General features: G+C 34.1%; 1 protein-coding gene across 1 annotated transcript in view; it reads right to left on the bottom strand.

Annotated features, from left to right (window-relative positions):
- LOC142349479 (uncharacterized) overlaps positions 1 to 7,025 on the bottom strand; it is a 43,881-nt gene extending 36,856 nt beyond the window's left edge. The window contains exon 1 of the mRNA XM_075401065.1: positions 6,847 to 7,025. Within this exon, the coding sequence (XP_075257180.1) occupies positions 6,847 to 6,962 (116 nt within the window). The 5' untranslated portion in view covers positions 6,963 to 7,025. The remainder of the gene's footprint in view (positions 1 to 6,846) is intronic.
- Positions 7,026 to 27,612: the final 20,587 nt, after the last annotated feature.

Here is a 27,612-nt window from a genome sequence, read left to right as displayed (position 1 = left end):
ATCCTACAAAAGTAATGTTTGAATCTATAGTGAGAGATATGTTTACTTACTTTACACTTATGACATGTTGGATATTGATCTGGATCATTATAATGCTTACTCATATGATTATGTCTTTCTCTATATGTTATAATTTCATTACAGACAAAACATGATAAAGGTTTACTTTGGCACTCATCACAACTCCAGCACCAGGCCTTATTTTTACATTTATCACATTTGGTACTAATCATTTTTATAGTATTGAAAAGCTATATAAGTTATATTATTTTAAAATTTTGCATATAAAAATGAATGTGCAGGAAAACAACGGGACATTCTAACTGGAAGAGGTCAAGTCCAATCTCAAAGTGAGCAAGCTCAATCTCAGTGACAAGCTCCATCTAGTTCTACTAGCATGGCAGTCCAAATGTTAAAAAATAAAAACAAACCAAGGGAAGAAATCAAACCAGTAGATAAGGAAAGACAAAAGGTAGAATTAGAAAAATCTTTAGAATCAATCAGAGGGTTTAATCAAATAAATGAGGAAATAAATGAGTCGCATGATAAACAGGTTACTAAATTAAAACAACGAGAAGAAGATTTGCGTGTGTCATTGCGAAAGGTTGAAGCAAAATATTGTCCAGATTTAGATAAGGATTTAGATTCTGATAAAGATAAGGATTTAGGTTCTGATGAGGATGAGGATTTAGGTTCTGATAAGGATAAAGATGTAGATTCTGATAAGGATAAGGTCTCAGATTTAGATTCAGATTCATCTGATGATTTTGTCTATATCCAAAAACTTAAAACAAATAAGTTTAAGTGTGAAGAATGTAATGAAGAATTAACTCTAAAGAATTATAACAGACATATTCAATCACTTAAACAAGGACTAGTTAATGGTGAATTAATAAAGAATGGGAGTAAGTTTGATTGTGTAATATGTGAGAGTACTCTGAGTCAATATAGTGTGGATCAACATTTAAAAACAAAGATGCATCTAGATAATGTAAATCCGCGAAGCAGTTTCACCGATGGATATATAAGGATAAGGATAAGGATATATATAAGGATATATATAAGATAAAGATATATATAAGGATATAACTAAGGTTAATATAACTGAAGGATATTGCGATGTATGCAATACTAGATATAACAATAAAAAAGAACACAGTGGAATAGATGAAAATAAAGAAAATGTTAAACAAAAAAATTTTGTTGATAACAAGTGGAGAGATAAAGTTAGTGAGTTAGGATTAGATCATAACATGAAGCATAGTCAAATAATAATAAGTAGTAATTATGAAGATCCTAAGTTCTTGAGTATACTGGAGTCATTGCATAACATACATCCGCATATTAAGTTTAATAACTTTGATGTAGTTAAGTATACAAAACCTACAGATGATAAGTTAGAAGAAAACGAATTCACCTTTAGGTTAATGACTAGGCAAAATAATGGTGCACATGACTTGGATTTATTGAATGGGGAACTAGAGACAAGAATGCAGGAACAAGAAATGAATCAATTTGGATGGAGTATGCAAAGATTTAGCAAAAGAACAATGTATATACATAGGTTTTATCCTAGTGGTGGATGTGATACTGAGTTACCATTCACGTCTAGATATATACTTAATATGTATAATATGGATAATAAATGTTTGCTATGGTGTCTAACTGCCTATCTGCATCCTGCATCACGTGATCCAAATAGAGTTAGTAAATATAATAAACCGGAATATAATAATGAGATAAAATTACCAAATGGGGTTACACCTCCATATGATTTAAATCACTTAAAAAAATACAAGAACTAAATAACGATAAAGTATTATTTAATGTATTCAATCTAAATAAAAATAAAACTATTAATCCTGTTTTAATTAATCATAATGATCATAATGGATGTAACATATTATACTGGGATAATCATTACTTCCTATGTAAAGATGTATCATTCCTATTAAGAACATCATCCAAACATAATAAATGTTATCCATGTCTAAAATGTTGTGTATCATTTAGCACAGAAGATGCATTAAATAAACATTTGGATTTATGTAATACACAGAAACATATAGGTAGAAGAACATTTCATAAAGATGATTACCTAAATTTTGATAAGTTCCATTATAAAAACAGAGTACCATTTGCTATGTGTTATGATTTTGAATGCATGATAAAAGATGGTAAATACTTACCTATTGCTTGTGGTTTATATATAAAAAGTGACCATCCTGATATATTAGAAGATAATTATGATTGTAACTGTGGTGATAAAGTAGTTGATTGGTTTGTGGATAGATTAGATCACTATAATAAATTATTTAAAGATTTATTTAGTATAAATATTCCATTGAAAGAAGAGACTATTACTCCGTTATTTAGTAGATGTTATTATTGTAATGAGAACTTGGGTGAAGACATCGTTAGAGATCATGATCGTCTAAATGATAAATTTAGAGGATATGCTCAAAATAAATGTAACCTCCAAGCTAAGAATACATTCGTACCTATATATGCAGTTAATTCTTCTAATTATGATAATCATCTACTGATAACTAAACTAGCAAAGAAGATGGGTGAGAGACACCATGGACAGAGTCCCATTAGACTTAAAGTATTAACTAAAACTGATGAGAATTATGTTAGTATTGATATGGATTATGCTAAAGCTTTAGATACGTTTAGGTTCTTCCATCCACTTAGCTTAGATGCTATAGGTAAGACATTGAGTAATGAAGAATTTATAACATTAAAAATGCGACTTAGAAAGACGTAAAGGTATATTCCCATATGAATGGTTAGATAGTATAGATAAACTACATGAAACAACATTACCACCTAAGAAAGCATTCTATTCTAAGTTAAAACAAAGTGGTATTACAGATAAAGAATATAAGCAAGCAATTGATTGTTCGAAAGATACTAAATGTGAGACAATAAAGGATTATATGATGTTGTATCTTAAAACAGATGTATTGTTATCAGTTGATGTATTTGAGAAATTTAGAACTATGTGTTTAGAATACTATGAAAAAGATCCATGTTACAGATATTCTACTACTGGGTTAACCTGGTTGTGTGGGTTGAAATATACTAATGTTAGATTTAAGTATTATAAAGAAAATACAGTTAAAATTTATGGTACAATACAACATGGTATTAGAGACGGGTTAGCTTCAGTATTAGGTGATTGTCATGTAAAATGTATGAATAAATTTATAGATCCTGAGTATACAGGGAAAGAGAATTATCTAAAATATTTAGACTTCAACTCATTATATGCTTCTGCTATGGTGCAAGCTTTACCTAATGGAGAAATCAAAATATGTGATCCAGGAACTGGCTTCGCAGATGAATTGGGCTACACTAGATCTAGCTCTAACACAGGTTAAATCTACACCATTGATATTAAGTATAGTGATGAGTTGAGACAGAGAACAAATAAGTATCCATTCTTCACTGAGAAAACAAAAGCATGTGTAGATCAATTTACAGATTATCAAAATGTAAATAAAAAGAAAGGATATAAACCTAATGAGAAGTTAATGCTAAAATTAATAGATAAGGTAGATTATGTAATAGATGGAGAGATGTTAGATTGGTATTTAGATCATGGTTTGAAATTAGAATATATTACAATTAAGCAAAAGTTAGAAAATAGTAAGAGAGAATGGTTGAAGCCCTATATTGAGTTTAATATACGAAAAAGAAAAGAAGCTAAAGCTAGAGGTGATAAATTTGGAGATGTATTCTTTAAACTGATGAATAATGCCTTCTATGGAAAAACAATAGAGAATGTATATAATAGACAAGATATAGAGTTAGTTAATGATGTAGATAGGTATATAAATTTAGTAGAAAATTTTAGTTTTAAATATGCTGTGGGATTCGATAATGAATTAGTAGCTGTACATAAAACTCGAGGTAATGTAAAATTAGATAAATTTAATTATATAGGTTTTGTTATAATAGAAAAAGCTAAGCTATATATGTATAAAGCCATATATGATTACTTTGAAAAAGAATTAGATTGTAGTTATCATTACACAGATACAGATAGTATATTTATAAACATAACTGTTCCTTTAGATAGTAATATAGAAACTGAAATGAATAAGATAAAAGATATTTTACATAATAATGAGTTAGGTAAGATGAAAGATGAAATACCTAATGATACTATTATAGAAGCTTGTTTCCTTAAAGCTAAAGCATATTGTTTTAATACAGTTAAAGGAGAAGAAGAGAAAAAGTTAAAAGGTATAACTAAAGCCACTATTAAAAAACAGATTACAATTGAAGATTATACTAATGCTATATATGAAGGTAAAACTAAGTATGTAACCAATTATACCATTGATAGCAATAAACACCATTTAGAAAATCAGGAACAGTATGAGATAGCTATAGATCCATTTGATGATAAAGGTATTAGAGATAATAATGGTGAATTTAGGTTTTACAATTATTTTTTATAAAATTTTAGCAAATTAGTAAATTTAGTCAAAAAATGATATATTTTTATTTAAGTAGAAAAAAATGGAAATATAGTTAAAAATAAAGAAAAAATATAGTAATTTTTAGATAAGGGTATATGGCTCGGCTCCATGATGCGGACGTCACCATATACACATTACTTTTTTCAATCTCATGCCAGCGTCCTTAAGGCCCAGCTAGATACTGTCGAAGCAATAGGATTTCTGCAATATAAGATTAGTTGCAACATAATTTTAAACCAGATCGGTGCAATTAGCTGAACCATATAATCTCTGTGAGTGAGTGAAGCTGAAAAAGCGGGCGTTACAGTATTGACAAGTGACAGTCATTCAAAACTTAGGGACAAAGTGTTGCAAAAAGGTCAATAGCACTTTTGCGTAAATGATATTTCTTAGAGAAATCTACGCTCTTGCTATGATTAACAGAGCGGAAGAACATATTTCTTCAATAGAGTTATTGGAATTGAGATCAGCTCCTGCGCTTTATGCTGGAGGAGTCTAAGCAGTGGCAATTTTTGTGCAAATTCACCAGTCCTGTATTTGAACTATCATCTCTCACTGGTGAGCCTAGTGTGCAAACCATTACACCATTTTGTCCTAAACATTTCTTGCCAAGCTATGTCATACCTATCTTAGGCAAAGTTCTTATTAAGTTGTTCTCTCTCATCCTAACACTCCCCCACTTAAATTGTGCATCTACTATTTCAGTTTCTAACTACTTTGAACCTCTTTTGAGGCTAAGTTCAGAGATTGGGTTCTGGGCAAAAAAATAGGTGGGTATAAACCAGCGCAGTACCGTGACAAAGGACCAGTACTGAACTCAATCAAGCATCTCTTACTTGGAAGATTAGTGTGCTAACCATTGCAAAAATTGGTCTTAAGCTCTCGAACTTGGGCATCTTTTAAAACAAAATCTTTTGATCGTTCTGGTTCGTCCAAGCATCATATCGGTGGGCAAGTATTCGTTGAACAAGAAGAGCGTCCTGCTAAGCTATGTCTAGCTTATCTTGTGCATAACTTACAACAAGTTGCTCTCTATGAGCGTGCTAACTCTATATAACTGACTGCTAAATTTGTGATAAATTTAGTCAATCAACATAGCCTGAAAACAAGAAAATCTTGGAAAGGTTTGGTAACAAGGTAAAACAAAGTTTGCATGTTTAGTAGTTTTGCAGAATGTTGCTGCTATCGTGTTGTAAAATGGCTAGGCTCCAACTTGCTCCAACATTTTTCTCATGTTCGCTATTTTTTCTTTTGGGAGGAAAAGCTCGTTTGATAATCAGCTTTGAGAAGCTCAAATTGAATAAATTTTTCTAAACTAAACATAAGCACGACTTTGTTGAAAAGAAAACTGAAACTTTCACAACACTCTTTTTGATATACTTCTACCAGATGTAAAATGAAATTTGTAAGTTATTTTGCGTTATAGAACAGTTTTTTACGGAAGTTTTTAGGTCAGCAAAGGCAATCAATTGCAAAGATTTTGTTCGAAAGAAAACAAACGGTAATTTGTGATCGAAATTGCTGTGAGTAGTTTACGTGCTCGAAATAGCAAACAAACATATGACTGGACAAAATGAAACCGAAGTTATAATTTGACTTTCACAGTTCTTTTTGTTTTTTTCTTAAAGACTGCTGTATGCTAGATTGCTGAAATTTTTACTTATCAGTATCACACAAGATCCGGTCATCATTGTTATGATTGTTAGCTAAAAATAACAAATCAGCAAAAATTAGAGTTGAAGATTATGTCACGCTTTATCTTTTTGCAAAAAATTTAATTCGAGTTATTTTTGTGTTGGTGTAATTTGCAACTTAATGATTCATTCAGATATGCATCATTAGGAAAAACTGTTTGAAATTCAAGCAAACGTCTGCTGAAAAAAATCTTGCAATGTTAACAACGATAACAACTTTTGTTGTTTTGCTAAAGTTACAATGTTTTCTTTTTCTTACAAATTTTACAAATATAATCAACCCAGCTAAACTTATTACTAAATGTAATTTTTCAGAGAACATTTTGGCATGTGGCCGATTTCACTAATTGTAGTGACATCTTAACAAAGACTCCAATAGAATTTTCCTTAGATTGGACTACTAATCAACATGAGAACAAATCAATAACGCAATTATCATTTCAAGTCTCTCAGACAAGGTGGTTCAAAAATAAAAGATTTTTTTCTTCTTTCCTTTAATGATTGAGTTTTCTGTTTTTTCGTTTTTGTATGCCTTTTAGAGAACAAATCCCGTTATTTCACTGTCAAAAACCCACTCAAAACAAGGAAGGAAGATTAGAATTACAAAACAAATTTGTATTGGAATTTGAAGAAATTGTTGGAACATATAATTATCTTACCCTAGACTGAGTTCAACTTCTGGAATGTTGTCTGGACACTTGACGACCTCTTCATCTTCTGCTAATGCTGTGCTCAATAAAGTTAGAGAAACAAAGAACAACAAAGTCAAAGTCATGATAACCGACCATCAAATGCAATTAAATTATAATATTGATCAAGTTGGCAAAGGTTGGTTAAGCAAAATGATAATTTGGTCATTGATTAAGTTTCAAATTGATTATATTGACAAAGTTGAAATTCTTCTTTATTCAACACACGATGCTATTTGGCCTAAATAGTATAGACAAAAAGCTTAGCGGATGCTTCAAGGTTTTGAAGCTTCAACGTTTTGAAGCAGCAATATTCATTATTAACCATTAAGCGCTGTTCTCATTTTTTGTTGGCAAAAATATCAACCTCCCGGTGCAGCGATTCCTGAAATTCGTGCCTAATTCATATTTCCCACTTGGCAAAGCTGGAAGAAATCTCATTCGAAATCCTAGTAGGAAACTTATCAGGAAATGCAGGTGCTGGTAAGTAATTGCAAGTTATTGCTCTTCCCACTAAGAAAACAGGGAAAATTCAGAATCCTAATAGGAAATAAGGGCAACAAAAAGGATCTCGTAGGAGAATTTTGGGTGTAAAGGGATTCTCAACAGGAAATACGGATGTAAACTAGATTTGCGGTAAGAATAAACGAAATTTATCTGGGTAAAAAAGTTCATGAATGGGAGAAAAGAATGGAAGAAAATCAGAGCAAACGTAAAATGAATTTGAGCAGACAAACGGGAAAAGTGTCCTCGAGATCATTCTGCCGACAGAACTTCCCAAGTCAAAATCCCTAAAAACACTCGAAATTGTGCAAAACTAGAACTAATCACGGAAACAATTGCGTGACCACTTTGAATCATCAGGAGCAGTTAAAAACAACAAAATTGATGGAAGAGCAACTTTCTGGCAGCAATATAACTCAGCGTTGTTAGAAGGCTGAAGGAAAACAATCTGGAGTAATTTGTTCTTATGATGAGAATTATAAACGGCACAAATCATTCAACTTATACTTGACTAGACATATGAGGCCATGTAAGGCAGACCCGAGTTGGGCTTCTTTTAGACCATTAAGGGGTATAGCGCAAGTAAGAAAGTGGTAATTTATGGAGCCAGAAAGGATACCACAGACAGGCTATTCTTACAGGTGACGTCGAAGCTGTTGGTCAGTTTCCAGTTGTTTCTCACTGTAAATTACTGAGGATTTGATCCAAGCTGGGAGGCGAGATGTGGTATGTGCGTCGGTGTCGGTGGTACGAAGATATATCAATTCATCTTTTTTGGGGTATGTTTTTGTTCCAATCTGATTTACCGGCTTACCTTCTGGTTAGTATCCATCTTAGCTAGTACGAGCTACTTAACCCTTATTAAACTTAGTTGTAACTTTTATTCGTTCTTTGTAAGTTCCAAGCAGATGAAAGAAGAAAAAAATTGTTCCTAAAATCGCAAAATATAGATACAATACATAGAGAATAAAAAGAAAGAAATTAAGAATTATTGAGTTCTTTTTGAAAGCAAAATTTGTGAAAGGTGGGACTGTGGCCCATTAGCAATGCTCAAACTCGGAGTCTGAAGCACGACTCTGTGGATCACAGAAGATTTCAAGAAACTCCTGGACGCGGGCTGGGCATGCGGCCAGAGCTCGATGTTCGAGGTCTTCATTGCAAGGCCACTGCATTGCAAAAAGAATATACTCTTCTTGTGGCTCTTTATTCCCGAGTTTGTCGTTGATGAAGCGTGATAGAGGAGGTTGAATGCAAGGTACTGTTTGCAGTGATTTAAGCAGGCGACGCGCATGCAGGAGGTCAGTGGTTTAGGTCTCGTATGCAGAGGTCTACGCGGTGAATTTTTGTAATGTAAACGCTAAATCAAACGCTAAATTATGTAAGATCTACGCTGATTATAACTCAAAATTACGGAAGATCTACTCTAAATTAAACGCATAATTTTGTAGGATCTATGATTAAAAACGCAAAATTATGTGAGATAAGCTCTGACTAGCGTTGACAATGCAAAAAATTCAGCACAAGTTTCTTCCAAAATTTTGCGTTGAATGCGGTGGATTTGCGTCTCTAAATTAAACGCATTCAACACATAATTACGAAATTTGTGATGAATTTTTTTACTTGTCAGCGCTGATTAACGCTTATCGTACGTAATTTTGGCACAAATACTGGGCCTGTGATGTTGAATGATCTTACAAAAAGGCCGTTTTTCTGGAAGAAGTGATTGTATCTTTGCTAGATCTTGTAAGAACTCTTACAAGATGATTCGCTACTTCACGAAACTGTTGCAAGATAAGCGCCGGAGTTTGAAAAGGTCTTAGAAATAGTGTTAAATTCTATCTGCATGCAGATCATGGATGAAGTGACCAAATAACCGGTAAAAAATTTTTTAAGATTGTTTCCGATGGGTCCTCAAAAAACTTACGGGTCCTCAAAATTGTTAGGGTTCAAAATTAGAACTACTCACGGAAGCAATTGCCGAACACTTTGAACAATAAGGAGCAGTTAAATATACTTAATTTAAAACAAGGGCAGATTTCTCGCAGCAATATATCTCAGCGTTGTTAGAAGAAAGCTGAGAGAAAACAATCTAGAGTATTTGTGCATATAATGAGCATGCTAAAAAGCTCTACTCGTTCAACTTATTCCTGAATAGAGAGATGAAGCCATAAAGAACAAGATAGAAGAAAATGTGTTACAAGAGATGGCGAGCTTCTGATGTCATTTCATAAAGTCGAGGCCTCGACAAGGGTCATGATCGAAGGCTGAAGACAGATGGTGTAATGGTTTGCACACTAGGTTTGAATCTAGTACTGGACAATTTTCACAGTAGTCTGGCTCGTGTACACCCCTAAAAATAAACATTCTTCAAATAAAACGAAAGATAATCAAAAATTTATAGTCAATATGCTAGCTGTTCTGTTTATAGCAGATATTCATTGTTCTTAGTGTAAATTAAAACCAAATAATAGTTTTATGGTCCATTCGTCCGTAGCTCTTTTGAAAAAGGAGAAAATTAAAGATTAAAGGCTGAAAAATTGAAGGGTTTCGCTTCCTCTCCTTGTAATTGCATCCTCTTTATACGAAACATTCAAATTCCAGAATTAAAATGTGAGCTTTGACTAAACTAGCAGAAAACTGTTTTAACCGCATTGCGATTGATTAAAGCCAAGGAACCGAGTTCACAAAGTTTAATCCTACCCAACTGCCTTTTTCAAGAATAATTAAAAGCACTTACTTGTGTAAAGCAATTGCGGAAGAACCATTTTGCTTGAATAATTTTTATCGTCAGGCGAGCTTGGGGTAACAAAATTTCTGGGAAATAAGCTACGGATTCGGTGGTGTGATATGAATTTCAATTAACGATGTTCATGTCTGGAAAACCTTTCAAAAATTTGAACTTTGGGGAAAACTTGACCAATTTCGTTGATCCTCACTGTGGTTCCTCGCTGATCCTGGGTTTTTTCTCGGGATAAAAAGGCTGTCCACTAGTTATGCGGAAAAGCTCCAACAAACTTATCGAAGTGCTGATTATACTTATTGATAATTTTAAGACTATGTACAAACGAGTAAAAATATCTCTTCGCCATTTTTTATTTTGCGTAACTTTTTATTCAAGATGAAATTTCGTTACTAAAATTGTGGACAAAAGTGAAGGAAAAAGTATGAATTTTGCCACTATTATCCACGGATAAGCATAATATCTATCTAAAATTTTGAGTAATTAATCAGCCAAAAGTTTATCGCCACAATTTTATTAGTAAATGTTTTAGATCAAATTCAAAGACCTAATTATTCTAGTGGAGCATGATATGGGTAATTGAAGAAACAATAATTGTCTTCTTACAATGGGCATTGCGATAGATATTTCTGAAATTGATCACCAATTACGCCTTCTTTCATTTTGCTCTAATTAACACTATCTTTGTTATTAAATGTGGCAACCGTGGATAAAGGTGACTGGTGGAAAAAAGAGACTTATAGCGTAGAAAATAATGACATACTCTTGTCACTGCTTTCCACGCTCGCCTAAAAACAGGCATCGTGAACAATTGTGACGGATATATCAAAACTTGAAGCAAATTTGAATTAAACTCGGTTACTCTCATAATTTGCCACACAAGATTATGCACCATAATGATAAAATATGATTGCAGAAAACAGTAACGAAATCAAGTAAATTTACTTGAGAAATCCCATATTTGCTACGTAATTTTGGATTGCCTAACAAACTGAACAATGTAGTCAAATGATCTAAAATTCCATCTGGATCTTTTCAGCAATTGCCCTCCCTTTTGCAAAAGGGGGCTATTCTTGAACAGAATTTAAGCGAGCCATTTTTTAACCAATCAGAGACGACTACTAACTTTTCTCGCATGCACATACTATGTTAAAGTGAATAGAATAAACTACACCATGGTATGGCAACTAGCCGAACCCGAATACGAAGCGAAAAGAATTTCCAACTGGCGGGTCAATGGGCGCGCTTTGCGGCTTCGCCACGATAACCGACCCGCGATTTCCAGATTACACCCCACAGGGCATGAGAGGCATGGTCATGATCAGCGGTCTGCAATTTCGCTTAAGCTAATATTCAGCTATCTAAACTGTAGGCCAAGTAATATTGTGGAAAAGTATAGCACAATGGGGTGGCGATTCTCTACTAGGTACCAAAGGGGGGTGGGCAATTGTTGAAAAGATCCTTTGATCTTTTATCTTGGCATTTATTCATACTTAAGATAAAACTTAAGATAAAGGTAGAAAATGAAAATAAGGAATTAATTGAGCTCACAAATCAGATGGAGCAAAGCAGGAATTGCAATCTTAATTTTGCCTCAGTTGTGTGCTTCGTTAGCTATACAGCGAACTTCTGTATACCCTAGAGGAACTGGGACGGTTATCTGGTAAGATCTTGCAAGATTAACGGTTATCTGGTAAGAGTCTTGTAAGAGCCCTTACAAGGTGATGCAATCATAAAGGAGTCTTGCAAGAGTCTTGCAAGATCTTAGCCGATAACCGTCCCAATTTGAATAGGGTAGGGCCTTCACCTCATTATAAATAAGTCCCATATTAAATCAACAATTTTATGAACAGATGCTAAAAGTTGCATATTGTCAAACTGGTGCTTTCGACATGTACGGGTGTGTGATGATCATTTTTTTAGTGGAGTAGTTAATTCTTTTTTTGTGACAAAATAATTGATGATCGATTTCCATCAGTTTGCTCAGCTGCTAATCTGAATTTGGAGACAAATTGGACACTTTTTGGAGTTCAAGTTGAGCTGTTGCTTTGGATATCACTGTTAAAGTTATGCAGTTGAAGTAGCGGAAGACTAAAATGTCAATTTCAAGAGAGAAAATGTGATCTTGGCAACGACTCAAAAGAGCCTTCGGACTCTTTTGGATATCTGTTCCAGATGGAACCAGGAACAATCAATACCCGGTCATTCATTTGTATTTGACAGAATAGCCCGGTGAAATAATTATATAGTTAAATTAGAGCGAATTTGTCCCGTTATGTTACGTTACTATTTGGAAAAGTTAGAGTAAAATGATGAACCAATTCATGAAAAACTGTCCAAACAAGGGAAGCTTTTTTTTGCAAAGCATCACATTTTCTCAATCATTGATCAGCGGCGAGTAGAAAAAGTTTGCAAACTATAGACCGGAAAGAGAAAGAGGTCAGAGAAAGAGCAAGCGAACGAAAAATGTATCTGAACCAAAAATATAACTGTTATTGCGATTTTTGCATCCATTTCGGAAAAAAACAAACAGCGTCCTAAATGGGGTAAAAATGGGGTGAATGGGGTAATATTTCTCCAATTAGCGACACTGAACACCTACACCCGATATAAATTTATCCCGGGTAGCAGAAATTTATCCCGTTTTGGGGTTTTTCAGGACCCAAAAAAACAGCGTTTCTGGACAGCGGTTGCGCAATCGAATGTTAACAAAGTTTGGAAACCACCAAGTTGTGATACATTTTTATCGGGGATAACTTTTTAGTTTTTTGGTCTTTTGGGTCTTCTATTTGACTACAATTCTTCATAAATTAAAGAAAAAATAAGAGCAGGGGGCCTTTTTTGTTATCACATGAATGCTATATTATATTTGGTCAGCACTTGTTTCATCAAAATTCTTATGATGCCATTATTGTTCCGACCCCACTTGTGGGGGGAGGAACTATATACTCAAATGGGTTTTTTTTGTTCAGTCAATTTTGGCCGATCGATATATTCATCGCAGAGAAATGTGAGTAGTATCATTAAAAAGCTGGTCCAGCGTAGAAGTCAAAATTAAAAAGATTTTTTTGATTTTCGTTTTTTTCGAGGAGTTATCGAGGATTGAAGTTTTGTATGAACACGGGATATTTGTTCACTTTTAGTGTGATTTTTCTTCAAATTATGATATTTTCTATAAAAATAGTATTTCAAACTTATTTTTCTTGCCAAAAACGAACCAATTTCGTGTTCCTAATCGACTAAAGGCAAAAAAGACCATTTCTGGTCTCATAGGAGCTTCAATATAAAAAAAATTGAAATCTATATGAGAGCTCTTTTTTTTATAAAATTTTTCTTTTTTTTTTTGCTTTTTTAAGTCACCTAGAGACAAGTCACTTTTCATATCGAGGTTCCGTTAATGATAATTGTCCTTTACAGTCAATTGAAGCCCAATGAACAAAAAAAATCGTTTTCAAGGAATTGCTCATGTTCTTTTTAAATTCGACTCTGAATTTTCGTAATTTTAAATGAAATTTTGAAATTCTTTTTGAGGTTTTACTAAGTTTTTGGAGTTTTATGGCATGGAATCATTGACTAGCATTTCAATATGTTCCATAATGAGATATAAGTGAGCATATTGAGTGCTTTGCGTGATTAACAGCTAATGGCTGTTAAGACTTTAAAAATAATTTTTCGAAATTTTTTTTGAACATAAACCAATCATAAACTTATTATCGTGAACTGCAATTCAGTCTATGTGATGAAAGCACCCTCTTCCGTCCTACTGTAATCAAATTTGATCTAGTTGGCGGTTTTATCTTCAACTTTTAGTAAAATGACTTCAATGACACAAGATCTCAAAAAATTTAAATTTTTTTTGGTTATTTCCGTATTGTTGGCTACTTTTGAAATCTTATTACATTATCCTAAAATTGACAGCTCCTATTGGCTTCAAGAAAACGTTCAGTGAATCACAGATAAATTTTTCAGAGTAAAGCTTATGTTTTTAAATGGCTTCGACCTTTTCTTCTCGCACTTCTCTACTGAATTTTTGGTTTTTGCCTGATTTTGTTGTTGTTTTCATAGTCATAAGACTTGTTGTGATGTCTTATTGATCACCTATGCCCGACAAATATCACCATATCCCCAATGAAGCTTATTTGAGCGTAGCTTTTGATTTCCGTTGAATTTTATCGAATTTAATTGGTGTTAAGAATTTAAAATTTATTTAAAAAATTTTTTTTTGAACATTAACCAATCTTCAAATTTTCGTGATCTGTTGGTCAGTCTCAGTATTGACTGAACCTACTTGCTTTCTGAAACTGAAATAAAAATCCATTGGCGATTTGATCTTCTAACTATTGATTATATGACTTCAACAGAACAAGAATTCAACATTTTTCAAAAAACTTTTTGGATATTTTCGTATTATTGGTTACTTTTGAACTCTCATCACATTATCCCAAAATTATACACGTTATCCAAATAACATTCTAATTTCATTGTCTTGGAAGAGACCTTCAGTGGATCATAGATAAAGTATTCAGAGAAAAGCTAATGGTTTAAATGGCTCCGAAACTTTCTTCTCGCATTTCTCTACTGAATTTTTGGTTTTTGCCTGATTTTGTTGTTGTTTTCATAGTCATAAGACTTGTTGTGATCTCCTATTGATTATTTACGCATGACAAACATCTTTTTTCTGCCATCGCGTTTTTTCGGAACGTAGTTATTGACCTCCGTTAAAAGCTTTCGAGTTTAATGTCTGTTAAGACTTTAAAAAAAGTTTTTCGAAAATTTTTTTGAACATTAACCGATCCTAAACATTTTTTCGTGGACTGTAAGTTAGTCTTAGTACTTACAAGATCTCTTTCTATTTCTAATGCAGCCAAAATAATCTGGTTAGCGGTTTTATCTTCTACCTATTAGTTTCAAAACTTCAGTGCCACTTGTTTTCATATTTTTTCATAATTTTTCATGTACTTTTTCTATTTTTGGATCCTTTTGAAATCTTATCACATTATCCTGCAACTGATGGTTCCTAATGGTTTAATAAAGACGTTCAACGTATCATATTTAAAGTTTTCAGAGAAGAACTTATGATTCAAATTGCTTCGACACTTGCTTCTGGTACTTTTCTACTGAACTTTTGGTTGTTGACTGTCTTTGTTGTTGTTTTCATCTTCAATAAATTGTGGTAAGGTCCTATTGACCAAATCAAAATGGCCAGCAACATTGTTGTCCCATGGAGGAATAATTTAGCGTATTTAGTGGATTCCGTTGAAAGTTAACGAAATTAATGGCGTTGATACTACGAGTTTTCTCAAAAATTTCGTGGTTCTAATGTATTTGTTCACATTTGATTTTTTGATGCTATATTGATTTAAAAAAATTCCATTGCTCTGAACAAATTATTGAATACAGAACAGTTTCTAGTGAGAAGTTCACTTTTTAATGCCTTCGACACTTTTGTCGCTCAATTTTTTCCCGTTTTTATTGTTTTTGCCTGTTTTTGTTTTTTAGGTAGCCGTAAAATGCTGACAAATCTCTTAGGCTTGTAATTGGATTGAATCAATGATGTTACCCGAATTAGTTAGTCAGTGTAAACCTTTAGTATTAAAGTTTATGACATACATTTTCAGACATTTTTCAAAATTTTCAGTTTTTGTTCTTTTCGTCAAATTCTAACTTAATTTCATCAATGAGAGGTCACATCCAAATTCTTGTATTCCAGAAAATTAATATCTACTGATATTATTTGTCACCGATGCTTTGTTTGTTGGACAATATGTGTTTTTATAAACGTTTTTCGAGTGGTCATTTTTTGCGCTTATTTTTCTCTTCTTTCAGAACAATCGCGTAGTAACAGATGCCAATGGTTTACAAATGTGGCCCGAATAAACTTATTTATTCGCTCAGTATAATTCCTGCAGCTGAATTAGCAAAAAAAAAGAATTAAATTAAAAACTCATAAAATTCAGATAATAGCTATTGATTTTAATGGTAGCAAGAGTTTGTGTTTTCGCAAATCGTTGCTAATTTTTTAGGTTTTTCTTTAGTTTGTTTCTAAGGCTTAAACTACCCAAAGACAATGCCTTTTGGTTTTGTAGTAACTTTTTAGTAATTTATCAAGGATTATTTAGTTAAAAGCTAATGACTTTTAGGACTTTTGAAATTTCTTGGTTTAAAAAATGTTGATTAAATTTTGAATTACGCTTCATTGATCGTTCTCTTTGTTGACTTGTATCATAGTCTCATTAAGAAAACTTTCCATCCGCCGTGTAGTTAGTAGAAATTAAATTTGAGTAGTTAAGGTTTTATCTGACTGCATTTTGACGTTGTTACTATGTGCTTTTAAATTTAGATATTCATTTTTCTCGTGAAGTTTTTCTTGTTGCTAAAGTTTTTGGTTGTTTTTTGTCTCGTAGTCTCTTTAAGGTCAGATCTCATTGGCGCTGTAATAAGGCACGGCATTATGTAATTCAATTAGTAGATAGGTTGTGTAACAATTGTTTTAAACTCAAACATCTATTTTTGTTATTTCTTCATTTGGTTGACAATTAAGTCAAAAATGTAGATGAGCTCGGGTCGGAACATCATGTGCGAACGCACATTAACGAGCCGCCTTGTTGAGTTATATATAAACAACATATACCTCTTACAGAATCTTTAATATTTTTGGATGTAAAATAGACCTCGGATGTATTCATTTCTGAAAGCTTCACTCTAGCGTTTTTTTTACGCCAGCATTTGTTGAGTCAGGCATTGTTCCTCAATAGTTGAGCGTCCAAATAAGTCGAGTGAGCGCATGAAGTTAAGTTCGATAAAGTTTTGTCCAGATTTTCACATATAAGCGGATATTTTAATTCTTTTATGTTTTCTATATTCAAATTAGATCGAAACTAATCTCTTCCTTCCTGTTAAACAACACTTTCAATTTGGCGCTGAGTATACGAAATAAATATGTCAATTATGAATTCAAATTAAACATATTAAAACTTAAACAAATTAAGTTCGGCCAATTGATGATGATATAAAATTCCACACCTTTTAACGATGATTACATAGTCAATTGTCCTGTAGCTTAGCTATGACCTATATGATAGATGTCAACAAATTATAGTAAAATCTACACGTAATATTATGAGTAGATAACATATTCCTATTCGGAACATAGTACTTCACATTTAACAAATTAACTAACAATTTCATTAGTTTACTAAGAAATTTGTTCAAAGAATAGGCGATCCGATGTTGAATTTCAGGTTTTTTTGCGATCGATGCAATAATTAATAAACATGCCAGAGTCTAATTCTGGAATCCCAGGGTAACAATATATCAGAGTCGTGAAGTTCATTTCAACTTAAAATCTGCACTGGTGCCGGCTTGGGAACAAATTTCACACAAAACTGATAAATTCACGCGTTAAAGCGAACAATTATTTGAACAAGAAATACAGATAGGCAAAAAATGATCTTTTTCAATAGTTCTGAACGGAAAGTACCTTATTCTCTACCTCTCCTCTACCTCCAATCGCTATATGACAATTTAAATTATTTATTTGTACATTTATAGAGCTAAAAATTTGTTGCGAAATATAGTCCGAAGAATGAGCCCAGGATTTTAACTCGAATCTTTCAACTCGAAACGCCGTAAATGTTTACTGAAAGAAGCAGTAAAAATTAACGGCGTTTCGAGTTAAAAGAAACATTTAAAGACTTTTTAGATTTTTGGGAATTTAAAGACTTTTTAGATTTTTTTAGCAAGACCCTCGGACGATTCGACATTCTGACTGATAAAATAAATTTGGAGACCGTTGGGTTATATCTTGCTTTCAGTTAGCTAGGTCGGTAAACCTCTGTTATAGCTATACGTGGATCCGTCACCAAAGTGATTGTGTGATACGATCATATCATAAGATCTGAAAGTGAACTAGATTGATAGTTGTTATTATATCATTCAAGTTTGATTGTTAACTTTAAGTCATTAACTTAGGTACGTTTTGCCTCCGACTAAAAATTCAAGTATTCCGATATGTTCACAACCCCCACTTTCGTTGTTATTATCAAATTCTTTCTTTTATCAGTTAATCCTAAGTTCAGTTGCTTGTCAATCTCTCCTGTTTTGGACTGAGAATGTTTCGTGTTGGGATCGGGTTGGTATTCCACATCGATAGAATAGAGCAACATTTGTAACGCTCCTGCTTTGTAAGAGTAAAGGTTGTAAACGAAAGCTACGCAAATTACAGTTGATTCGCACCTCGGATCCAACGCTACTAAAGTAGACAAGCATTCGACACTCAATTGCATACCTTTATAGTAAAAGGTATCACATGGCGTAGTCAGTACCAAAAGAACGAGCCCTTCTGGGGACAGAATCATTTTGGGAACGACCAACACTAGAACCCCCATTGCGATGGGAACGCATTGCGAAAATTTCTGAAGTTGGCGATACTCTCAAAAGATGGCATTCCGATCGATATACTACAAGAGGCACCACCGGACAAAATCACTTTTTCACCCCAAACTAATTTATGAAGAAGATGCGGACAACAGTCAGGCCCAAAGTGAATGAGATTGCAGAAGACGGTAGAACATTTGTGATAGCAAAGCTGTCCCACTTACATACCTCACTCTTAGCAGATAAGGTCGACGAATCTTTGGTTCTCAAGAACCAACAGTACAAATTGGCCAAATTTCAAAAAAGGACCTCTGGGATAGCTTGGATAATGTCTTCACTAAGCAAAGAAATATTATTCGATCGTTATACATTTCTAACACGAAAACGACTCAAAGAGGAACCAGTAAAAAAGTTTTACGGTTGCCTTCAAGAACTTTTCTTGAATTGCGACTTTGGCAGCCATGAGGAATTCATAATTCGAGACGTATTTATTGCCATCAGGCAAGACTGTGAAATCCAACAAGAACTACTGAAAGAATCGAGGACGGCCAAGAAAGCGTAGGAATTGACAATAATTGAGATGGCTATTCAAAACCTGTTGAAAATATCGGTAACACGTGCATATACTGTTTCAAATCAAATCCCAAACACCTCAATTAAAAGCATTCAAAACTCCTGGAATAGACCCAAATCAACAACGAATAATTTCACCAAACCTACGTTTTGCCATAATTGTGGTTACACTTGGTCGGCCAGTAATCGTCAGAACTGTCCAGCGCGTGGAAAAAACTGCAAAAAATTGTGGAATTGCAAACCAATTTGCAAAACTCTGCCGAAAATCGAAGATCCAATGTAAGCCAAAACCACGAGTTAACAATCTCGATGATACCTCTTCTGAGGCTGCTACTATTGGTACGTCTGCAACAAAAGGTGAACAAGTGAATCAGATTGATGCTATGATGCAGAAACATAGTATATATGATGCTATCTATGACTTTGACTACGACGAGTTCGACGACAACTGTGTAGCGATAATCTCTGATAGTGACAACTTCAGGGAAGTGGAGTCAGTAAACATGCCCATTCATTTCGTGAACACGGAGATAAAACATTAGTGGATTCAGGGAGCGTTTGCACTATTATAAATGAAAGCTTAGCAAACGCGGTAGTTTTGAATAGTAAAGAAAACTATTGGGTACAGTCACCGGAATTTGATGATCTCGAAACATTCTCCAATGAATTAATCAAGACCATTGGAGTAATTAATCCACACTAAGGTAAAATGCAATGATTGGGCAGCTATAGATGTCAACGTCACGGATTGTGAAGATGGCTGCAGACCAATAGTTGGCCGAGGTCTGTTTCCACAAATTGGACCTTTACTAACCTACACTGAACAAGTACTAAACATTGATCAAAGTCAACGTCTAATCAAGAAACAGATAGCTCATGACTTTCCAGGCCTCATCTCTCGAATCGGTAAATCACTGAAACACACAGTTTAATCTGCATTTCACAAAAAAACTTACACCAACCCATCAAGAAGTACGACGAGTCCCTATAAATCTACAACATTTAGTAAATGCTGAACTTAAAAAAATGTTGGATGAAAAACACATAATGAAATTAAAAAATTGCTCGCTCAGATGAAAGATTCTTATCTCTAATAAATATAAATGTTAAGAGGGATAAAACTGTTAAATTAGCACTAGATTCCAAAAAACTGAATAAACCAATTCATAAAAATAAATATCAAATGCCTAATATTGACAAACTAATTGACACGATACAACAAAATTTAAATACATATGCATCACACGAAACAGCATAATTCTCAACACTGGATTTGAAGTATGCAAACAGTCAATTAAAAATAGACCCGAAAACCTCCAGCCATTGCAACTTCAATATAGTTAGTGGTGAGGGTACAGGCACATAATGTTTCATTACTGGATTTTACGGGTTAAAGTACATGCAGGCAGCATTCCAAAAAGTAATGAGTAATGTATTATAATGTTGTAGAACTGGATATTACCAGTTGTTTTCTGGACGATATCATTGATGTTAGTCGTGGATCAAAAGAAGACCTCTTGAAGTTATTCTACAAATGTCTTAAAAAACTAGACGAAGATAACTTGAGAATAAACCTAACCAAGTGTCACTTCGCAAAAACAGAAATAGAATGCTTGGGTTACAAGCTTACTCAATCCGGAATCGCACCACTTGAAACTAAAACTTCAGCAATATTAAACTTAACAGCACCTAAAAACTTAAGGCAGTTGCGTCATTTTCAGGATCTGTGCATTTTTTTAGGTAAATTCATACCTAATCTACCACAACTCTGTCACCCACTTCGCAAGAAGAAAACTAAATTTATTTATACAAATGAACTTGAATGTCATTTTCAACATATAATAGAAAAAGTAGCAAACATTACGAAAAACGCATATTATAATCCCCACTTGGAAACCCGAATCAAATGCTATGCTTCTAGAGCCAGATTAGGGGCTGCATTAGAACAGTGTTCATCAACAGACTGGCATAGAGTTACATTCGCGTCTCGATTCCTTAATTCAAATGATGAACGCTATAGTGTTAACGAACTAGAATTATTAGAAGTGGTGTGGTCCATTGAATATTTTAAAAATTATCTAATTGAGAAATAATTCACTATGAATACTGACCATCGATCATTACTATCAATCGTGAAAGAACAGAGATCTAATAAATCTTATAATAGTAGTTTAACCCGCTGGGTAGATCGCTTATTGTCCTTTGATTTTAAAATTGAACTCAAAACTGTCAATCAAAGCACTTTAACAGCGTAAATCAGACACATTCCCCGCGTGCCTCAAATGCTCAGCAAACAAACAATTCCAATTGCTTTCCAATTGCCATAAACTCTCGGACAAATCCGTTGCTCTCAATACTACGGTAGACGATTCACTTTTCCACTCCAAAAATAAAATCAACATGAGTGATTCAAATAATACTCCACAAACTCCATCAGCATCCACAACTGGTCGAAAATTATTTCATTCGACGCCCAACTCCAGCGTAAACTCCACCCGCTCCTCAAATGAAGGCCCCTTATCCCCACATCTGGAACTATCGAAAGAGGAGGTTTTTGAAAACAACCTCACGCAACTTTTCACAAAAAGATTTCTTGCTGTCTTAACAAGTAAAGATGCAGTAATAAAGGAGGTCAGGGATTGAATCCTACAAGGAGACGAGCAGCGGTGCAAGGACGTCAACCCCTACCTCCATTCAATCTGGCGCGACCTACATGTTCGTTCGGGTTGCGTTTGCGCCGACGAACGAGTGGCCATTCCGAATTCAATTCAAGATGCGGTACTCGAGTCCCTGCATCTCACCCATCCAGGAAGTCGGGGCATGATCACATTCTCGGACAGTATGCATTGAGGCCTTATATGCATCGGGAGATTCTAAATAAGGCAGCAAAGTGCAAACCGTGTACCGAAATTGATAAGAACGTTAAACCCAAAATACCGACGTGGAAATACAGCCTCTAGTAAACTGAATGAACCTGATGAAGAAATACAAATAGACTTTGATGGGCCAATTACGAGTGAAAAAGACGGAAATATACATTTTTTGAAATGTATTGATCGTTTTTCTTAGTTCCCAACCGTAGAAATCTTTGATAAAGAAAACGGACCCAATGTAGTTAAATTTTTAAATGATTACATTCAAACCCGTAGAATTCGTAGAAACATTAGATTAGATCAAACACGCTGTCTTATAGGTAATAAATTTAAAATTTTCTTCAAACAAAATAATAATAACATTGTTATAGCCCCTGCAAACGATCATAGAGCGATTGGATTAGTGGCGCGTTTGATAAACAAACAAAAGACGATTCATCTGCATGATATAAGCTAATAGAAATAATAATTAGTTCACAATTAAAGATGCAATAAAAAGTTATCAATTACGTATATACAAACAAAAGATAACAAATGTAACACTTTCTCAAGCACACTTTAAAAGAAAGTCAAATACAACACTCAGTAATATAGGTACAATGCCAACATCATCAAAACTTTCTTATGAAAATATTCAAAATCACTGTTTAGACACAGACACAGTTCAAGTAGAAGATTATCTTGACGATAACGGGTGGGTGACGGGGGAACGCAGTGACATCTTAATTGAGGAGGCCATGACAAAGGCCCAAGTGGATGCGGGCCAGCAATACAACGGCGAGAAGAACAAAGCTGTATCCCGTTTCATTCTTCACCCGAAGCTCTCTAACCCAATACCCCGAACGGAAACCACTTTAGAAATGAAAGGTGTCCAAAAGACCGAAACGAGATCTTCGAGGTCTTTGGGACACATTGGCCCCTGGAATTACGGTTGTAAGCACTTCACCGACGACTACGGTCACAAAAAACTCGGCGTTCCTGATTTGAAAGTTCGCAACAGCGATATAGCCAAATTGGGCACGAAGGACGAACGAAACAGAGACTTTTGGCAATACGTACAAAGGCGTGCCTTCCACTACGACAAAACCACAGAAAAAAAGGTTGCATACCACTCGAAAGAAATGAAGAAGAAATATGGAGGCGACATCAAGATCCGGCATCGTCAGGCGGACAACACTTCGGGGGTTTCATCTGAAAAAAGTAGCATGTCCGAAGCAATGTCAACGAGGAAACCGTCCAAACCTCAATTTTCAACAAGCCAGAGACGAAAGTCGTCTGAAACTCCGAATGCGTCCGCCTCATCGTCTACTTCCAGCCCATCGGATTCGAAAGAAAAGAGAAACCGCCGAGCTCCAGATTATTATGAATTCGAGAGCTCAGTCTGATCTGTTAGTGATCAAGAGTCGAACCGTGTGCCCAAACGACCGCAAATTACTAATCCTGTCATCGAGAGAGTAATCCAGGGGGAAGCTTCAAAACCACCATTAGTGGAAACTTCGTTTGAGTTCCCAGGATATATTCGATATGATCCACGAATCCGACCACTAACAAACACGCCATCTGATCAAGAATATGACTATGCGGATTAAGAGCGAGAGGCCAGCATGAGCGTATCTGTGGCTGAAAATCAAATTTAAAACATTTTCAAACATTTCATTTAATTTGTTCAATTAATTTTTAGTTCCTGCATTTTTAATTTATTTGTTGATGATCTGAACTTCATTTATCATTAATACTTTGTTGTCATGTTAGCCTAAACTAAAGACAAAATCTTATGTTGCATGAAAAAATTACGCTTCCTTCAAAACAAGTTACATTCGCGTTACATTTGCTATTAAAATTTTGCTGTTTTGTTAATTTAGTCTGTAAGTACTGTATGTTTACATTTTCATCAAATTAATTGGGAATGCCATAGCATATCCAAAATCTTAAGTTAGTGTTACAAATTTATTAATATTGTCAACAATTGTTACATTAAATTAATATCTTAACTAACCAGTAAATATGTTTTAAATATATATATATATATATATATATATATATATATAAACAAAATTCGACAACTTGCTGCATTCAAATTTTTCGTCAAAGCCATGGATTTGTGATACAGTCATATCATATGATCTGAAAGTGTACTAGGTTGAGAGCTGTTATTATATCAATCAAGTTTGATTGTTAACTTTCAGTCATTCACTTAGGTAAGTTTTGCCTCCGACTAAAAAGTCAAGTATTCAGATATGTTCACACTCCCCATTTTTGTTGCTAATACCAATATCATTCTTTTATCATTTAATCTTAAATTCAGTTGCTTATCAATCTCTCCTGTTTTGGACAGAGAATAGTTCGTGGTGGAATCGAGTCGGTGTTCCACATCGATAGAATAGAGCTACATTTGTGACACTCTTGCTTTGTAAGAGTACTGGCTGCAAACGCAAGCTACGCAACTTGCAGTTGATTCGCACCTCGAACCCATTGCTACTAGAGTAGACAAGCATTCAACACTCAATTGTATACTTTTATTGTAAAAGGTATCACAGATTGCAAGAGCGAGATTTTAGGCACACATGAAATTCGAGCAAACCTCTGAAACGTTATTCCACCCTATAAGGCCGAAGCCTTCCTAGCAATATGTGTCACCCAATGAAAGAGGGAAAAACATAATTATGAGCTTCTTGATGTCTCAAGAAACTCATAATTATGTCTCGCGAGTTCAAAACCTAATTTCTCGCCAGTTCAAAATTTTTCGCTAGCTGTATAGGCCTTAAATCACTGATGGGAACAACTTGGAAAGTAGAACAGGCGAAATTCCCCAAAAACGTTTTCACAGCTGGTAGCGAGAGTAATTTCTTTGTTATTTTGAACTGAACCGATAAAAGAATAACAATGATCGGCTGTGAACTGAGATTTCTTAAATTTGATTGTTCCTTTACATTAAACATTTATTAAAAATTCAGAAGGCCGTTGAGTTAAGTATACAAACCTCATTTCGAACGCAGAATGAATAAAGAACCATGTCGTTTTTCTCTTTTTTTGGCTCAGACATTTAAATAGCAGAATTTTTTCAAACTAATTATTGCGGAGTAATTTTTGTTGCGGTGTAAGAAATTGCAATCATATATGAAAAGGAACTTCCCCCTCTTATCGATTTGAGATTGATGTCTACAGTCACTCTAATACCTCCAGAAACTTCTAACAAATGTTAATTTGAATTTTCGAACAGCCATATGTGATTGAACATTATTCCGCTAAAAAGCTGAATTTCACTTCACTGAGAAAAACCCACGAAGTCACTCTCGACACTAAACTCAAATCTATATGAGCGAATAAAATCGCTGATGCTCATTATTTAGCTCAAGTTGATTACAATTTTTAACTTGAGCAAAGAGATGAAAACAATGTCATTATTTCTGTAAGGACTAAAAATTTTATTAAAAAATCCACTATTGTCGGAAAAAGTTTTTCAGACTTTTAGGCAATGCAGTATTTCATTTGTTGGGCAAGTAAAATGGAATACAAATTCAAGTAAAACTTAATGTTAGTGGGTCTCTGGGGCTTGAAGTGCAGTTGAAAAACTATCAACATCTGCATCTTTGATTTGAAGTTGGTAAATTTAGTTTTGCTGCTAGATCATTTAGCTGGTGGTAGAAGTTTTAATGCGGACAAAAATTTACGAACTTAGAACATTTGAATACAACACAATAGACTCAATGACAACTATTTGATTATCGACTGAATGCTTCATTTTTTGATAGGTTGAAGATTGACCTTTCGCGGCTGCGTCATTTGATTGAATCTTGTTCTCTTTGACAAGATATGCTTAAGTATGTATCAATTAGTTGAGCATCGTTTCGATGAAATATATGACGGTTTTTTTGTTAGTGAGGGATTATAAGTTCAATTGCTCTTTTTTGTTCAGTCATTTTTGGCCGGTCAAAATATTGCAGAGGAATTTCAGGGGGTACAACTAGAAAGCCCGTAGAGAGTAGAACGTCAAATTAAAAAAGATTGAATTTTGCGTTGATTGTTTTTCCGAAGAGTCACTAAGATTTAAAAAATTGAGAAATTTGGCCAATTTGGCGTAAAAATTATGCAACCTCAGCTCAGATTCAGCTTTTCTCCTTGAATCTGCTCAGAAAAGTAAGTAGCCATGGTTAAAGCACAGCTTAAAATTTTTTGAATTAAAGGTTCGCCGAATTTGTATTTCTTCGACGAGTTATTGAGATTTAGAAGTTTTGCAAACATTTGACTGAATTTCGTTAATTTTGGTTCACATTTTCCGTTATTTTGCTCAAATTATCATCAATTTTACTAACATATTAAAACTGATAACAATAGTCCTGATGGTTTTACCTTTAAAGGTAGAGGATGGTTGTTGAACTGTTTCATCTAATTTTTTGGCTAACAATTTCTCTATTTTGGCAATTCCGTCTTTTCATGTAAAATGGAACAAAAGATGCCTCTTTAGCTCACTTTGTTCCGCTTTTCTGGAAGTACATAACTAGAAACTTTTAATACAATTTGTTTATAAAATTAAATTTTTCCAACTTCTCGCTAGTTATATCTGTGTTCATCCAAAAAGCATCATTTGTTTTCTATTTTTGATGTAGGCCAAAATCAGCATTGCACTAAGAATTTGGAAGTTAAGTATTTTTGGTACTGCGCAAGGATCAATTTTAACAATGAAAAAGGATTCAGAAAGCATGGGGGGGCGCTGTCCTTTTCAAAATCTTTTCGCCCAATTACAAAAACAACTTGAAACAAAAATTTAATTGCCGAGAGGTCCCTTCTACGTTCAAATAAAGCCCATTGACCATCGGGCCTGTTTTCAGAGAAAAAGTCATGATTCTTATGGCTTTGACAAAAAGTTTTTTGGTAAAATTATATTAAACTCTTGGAATCTTCCTGCATTTGTTAGACCTCTGGGAGTCTTATGACTCAGTCGCATTAATAAAAATGTAAATTTGACATCCTAAGGAGGCGAGAATGATCATTTCCATTGATTTCAGTTAATACCTTATGGCTACTATGACTACACATTTTATATTCTAAAAAAGTCAACACATTTTAGTTCTCTTCCTTTTTCGAATTGCTTTGTAGCCTTATCAACCAACATGTCATTGCAAAATTTTTTAGCAAATCAAAATTTAATAAACCAGATTTATGCATTAAATAATGGTTTCGATACATTAAATTTCGAAATTTTGATTTGTGAAAATTTGCGTCCTTTTTGCTATTTTTTTTTAAAGTATCACAAAAATAACAGGCTTCTTGAGCGTTAAGAAGCTCAGGTGGACATATGTGTTTCCAGAGAATAGTATATGGTTTTGAATGCTTCCAAATTATTTTATTGCACATTAGTTTTGTTGTTCTGTTTGTAATCTTAATCTTATAACATTTTGATTAATAACAGGTGTCATTCCCTCATTTTCGTACAGTAACTGAAATTTCCAAAGTTCCCCAAATCTTCATTTCGTAGACAAAAATCATATAGACAAAAATGGCGAATGAGCATGGTCGAAACATTTTGCGAACACCTATTACGGAGCCTCCTCGTTTGATTACGGAGGCACTGTTATTAAGTTCCTTAAAACCAGAAATGCTCTCCAAACCAACCAAAAATATATGTGAGAAGCATCCGTTGATATATAAATTCACCATAGAAATTTTCCC

This window comes from Convolutriloba macropyga, chromosome 11 (genome assembly GCF_964194025.1).
Source record: "Convolutriloba macropyga chromosome 11, txConMacr16.3, whole genome shotgun sequence".
Taxonomy (NCBI): Eukaryota; Metazoa; Xenacoelomorpha; order Acoela; family Convolutidae; genus Convolutriloba; species Convolutriloba macropyga.
This window is presented reverse-complemented; position numbering and strand designations above follow the sequence as displayed.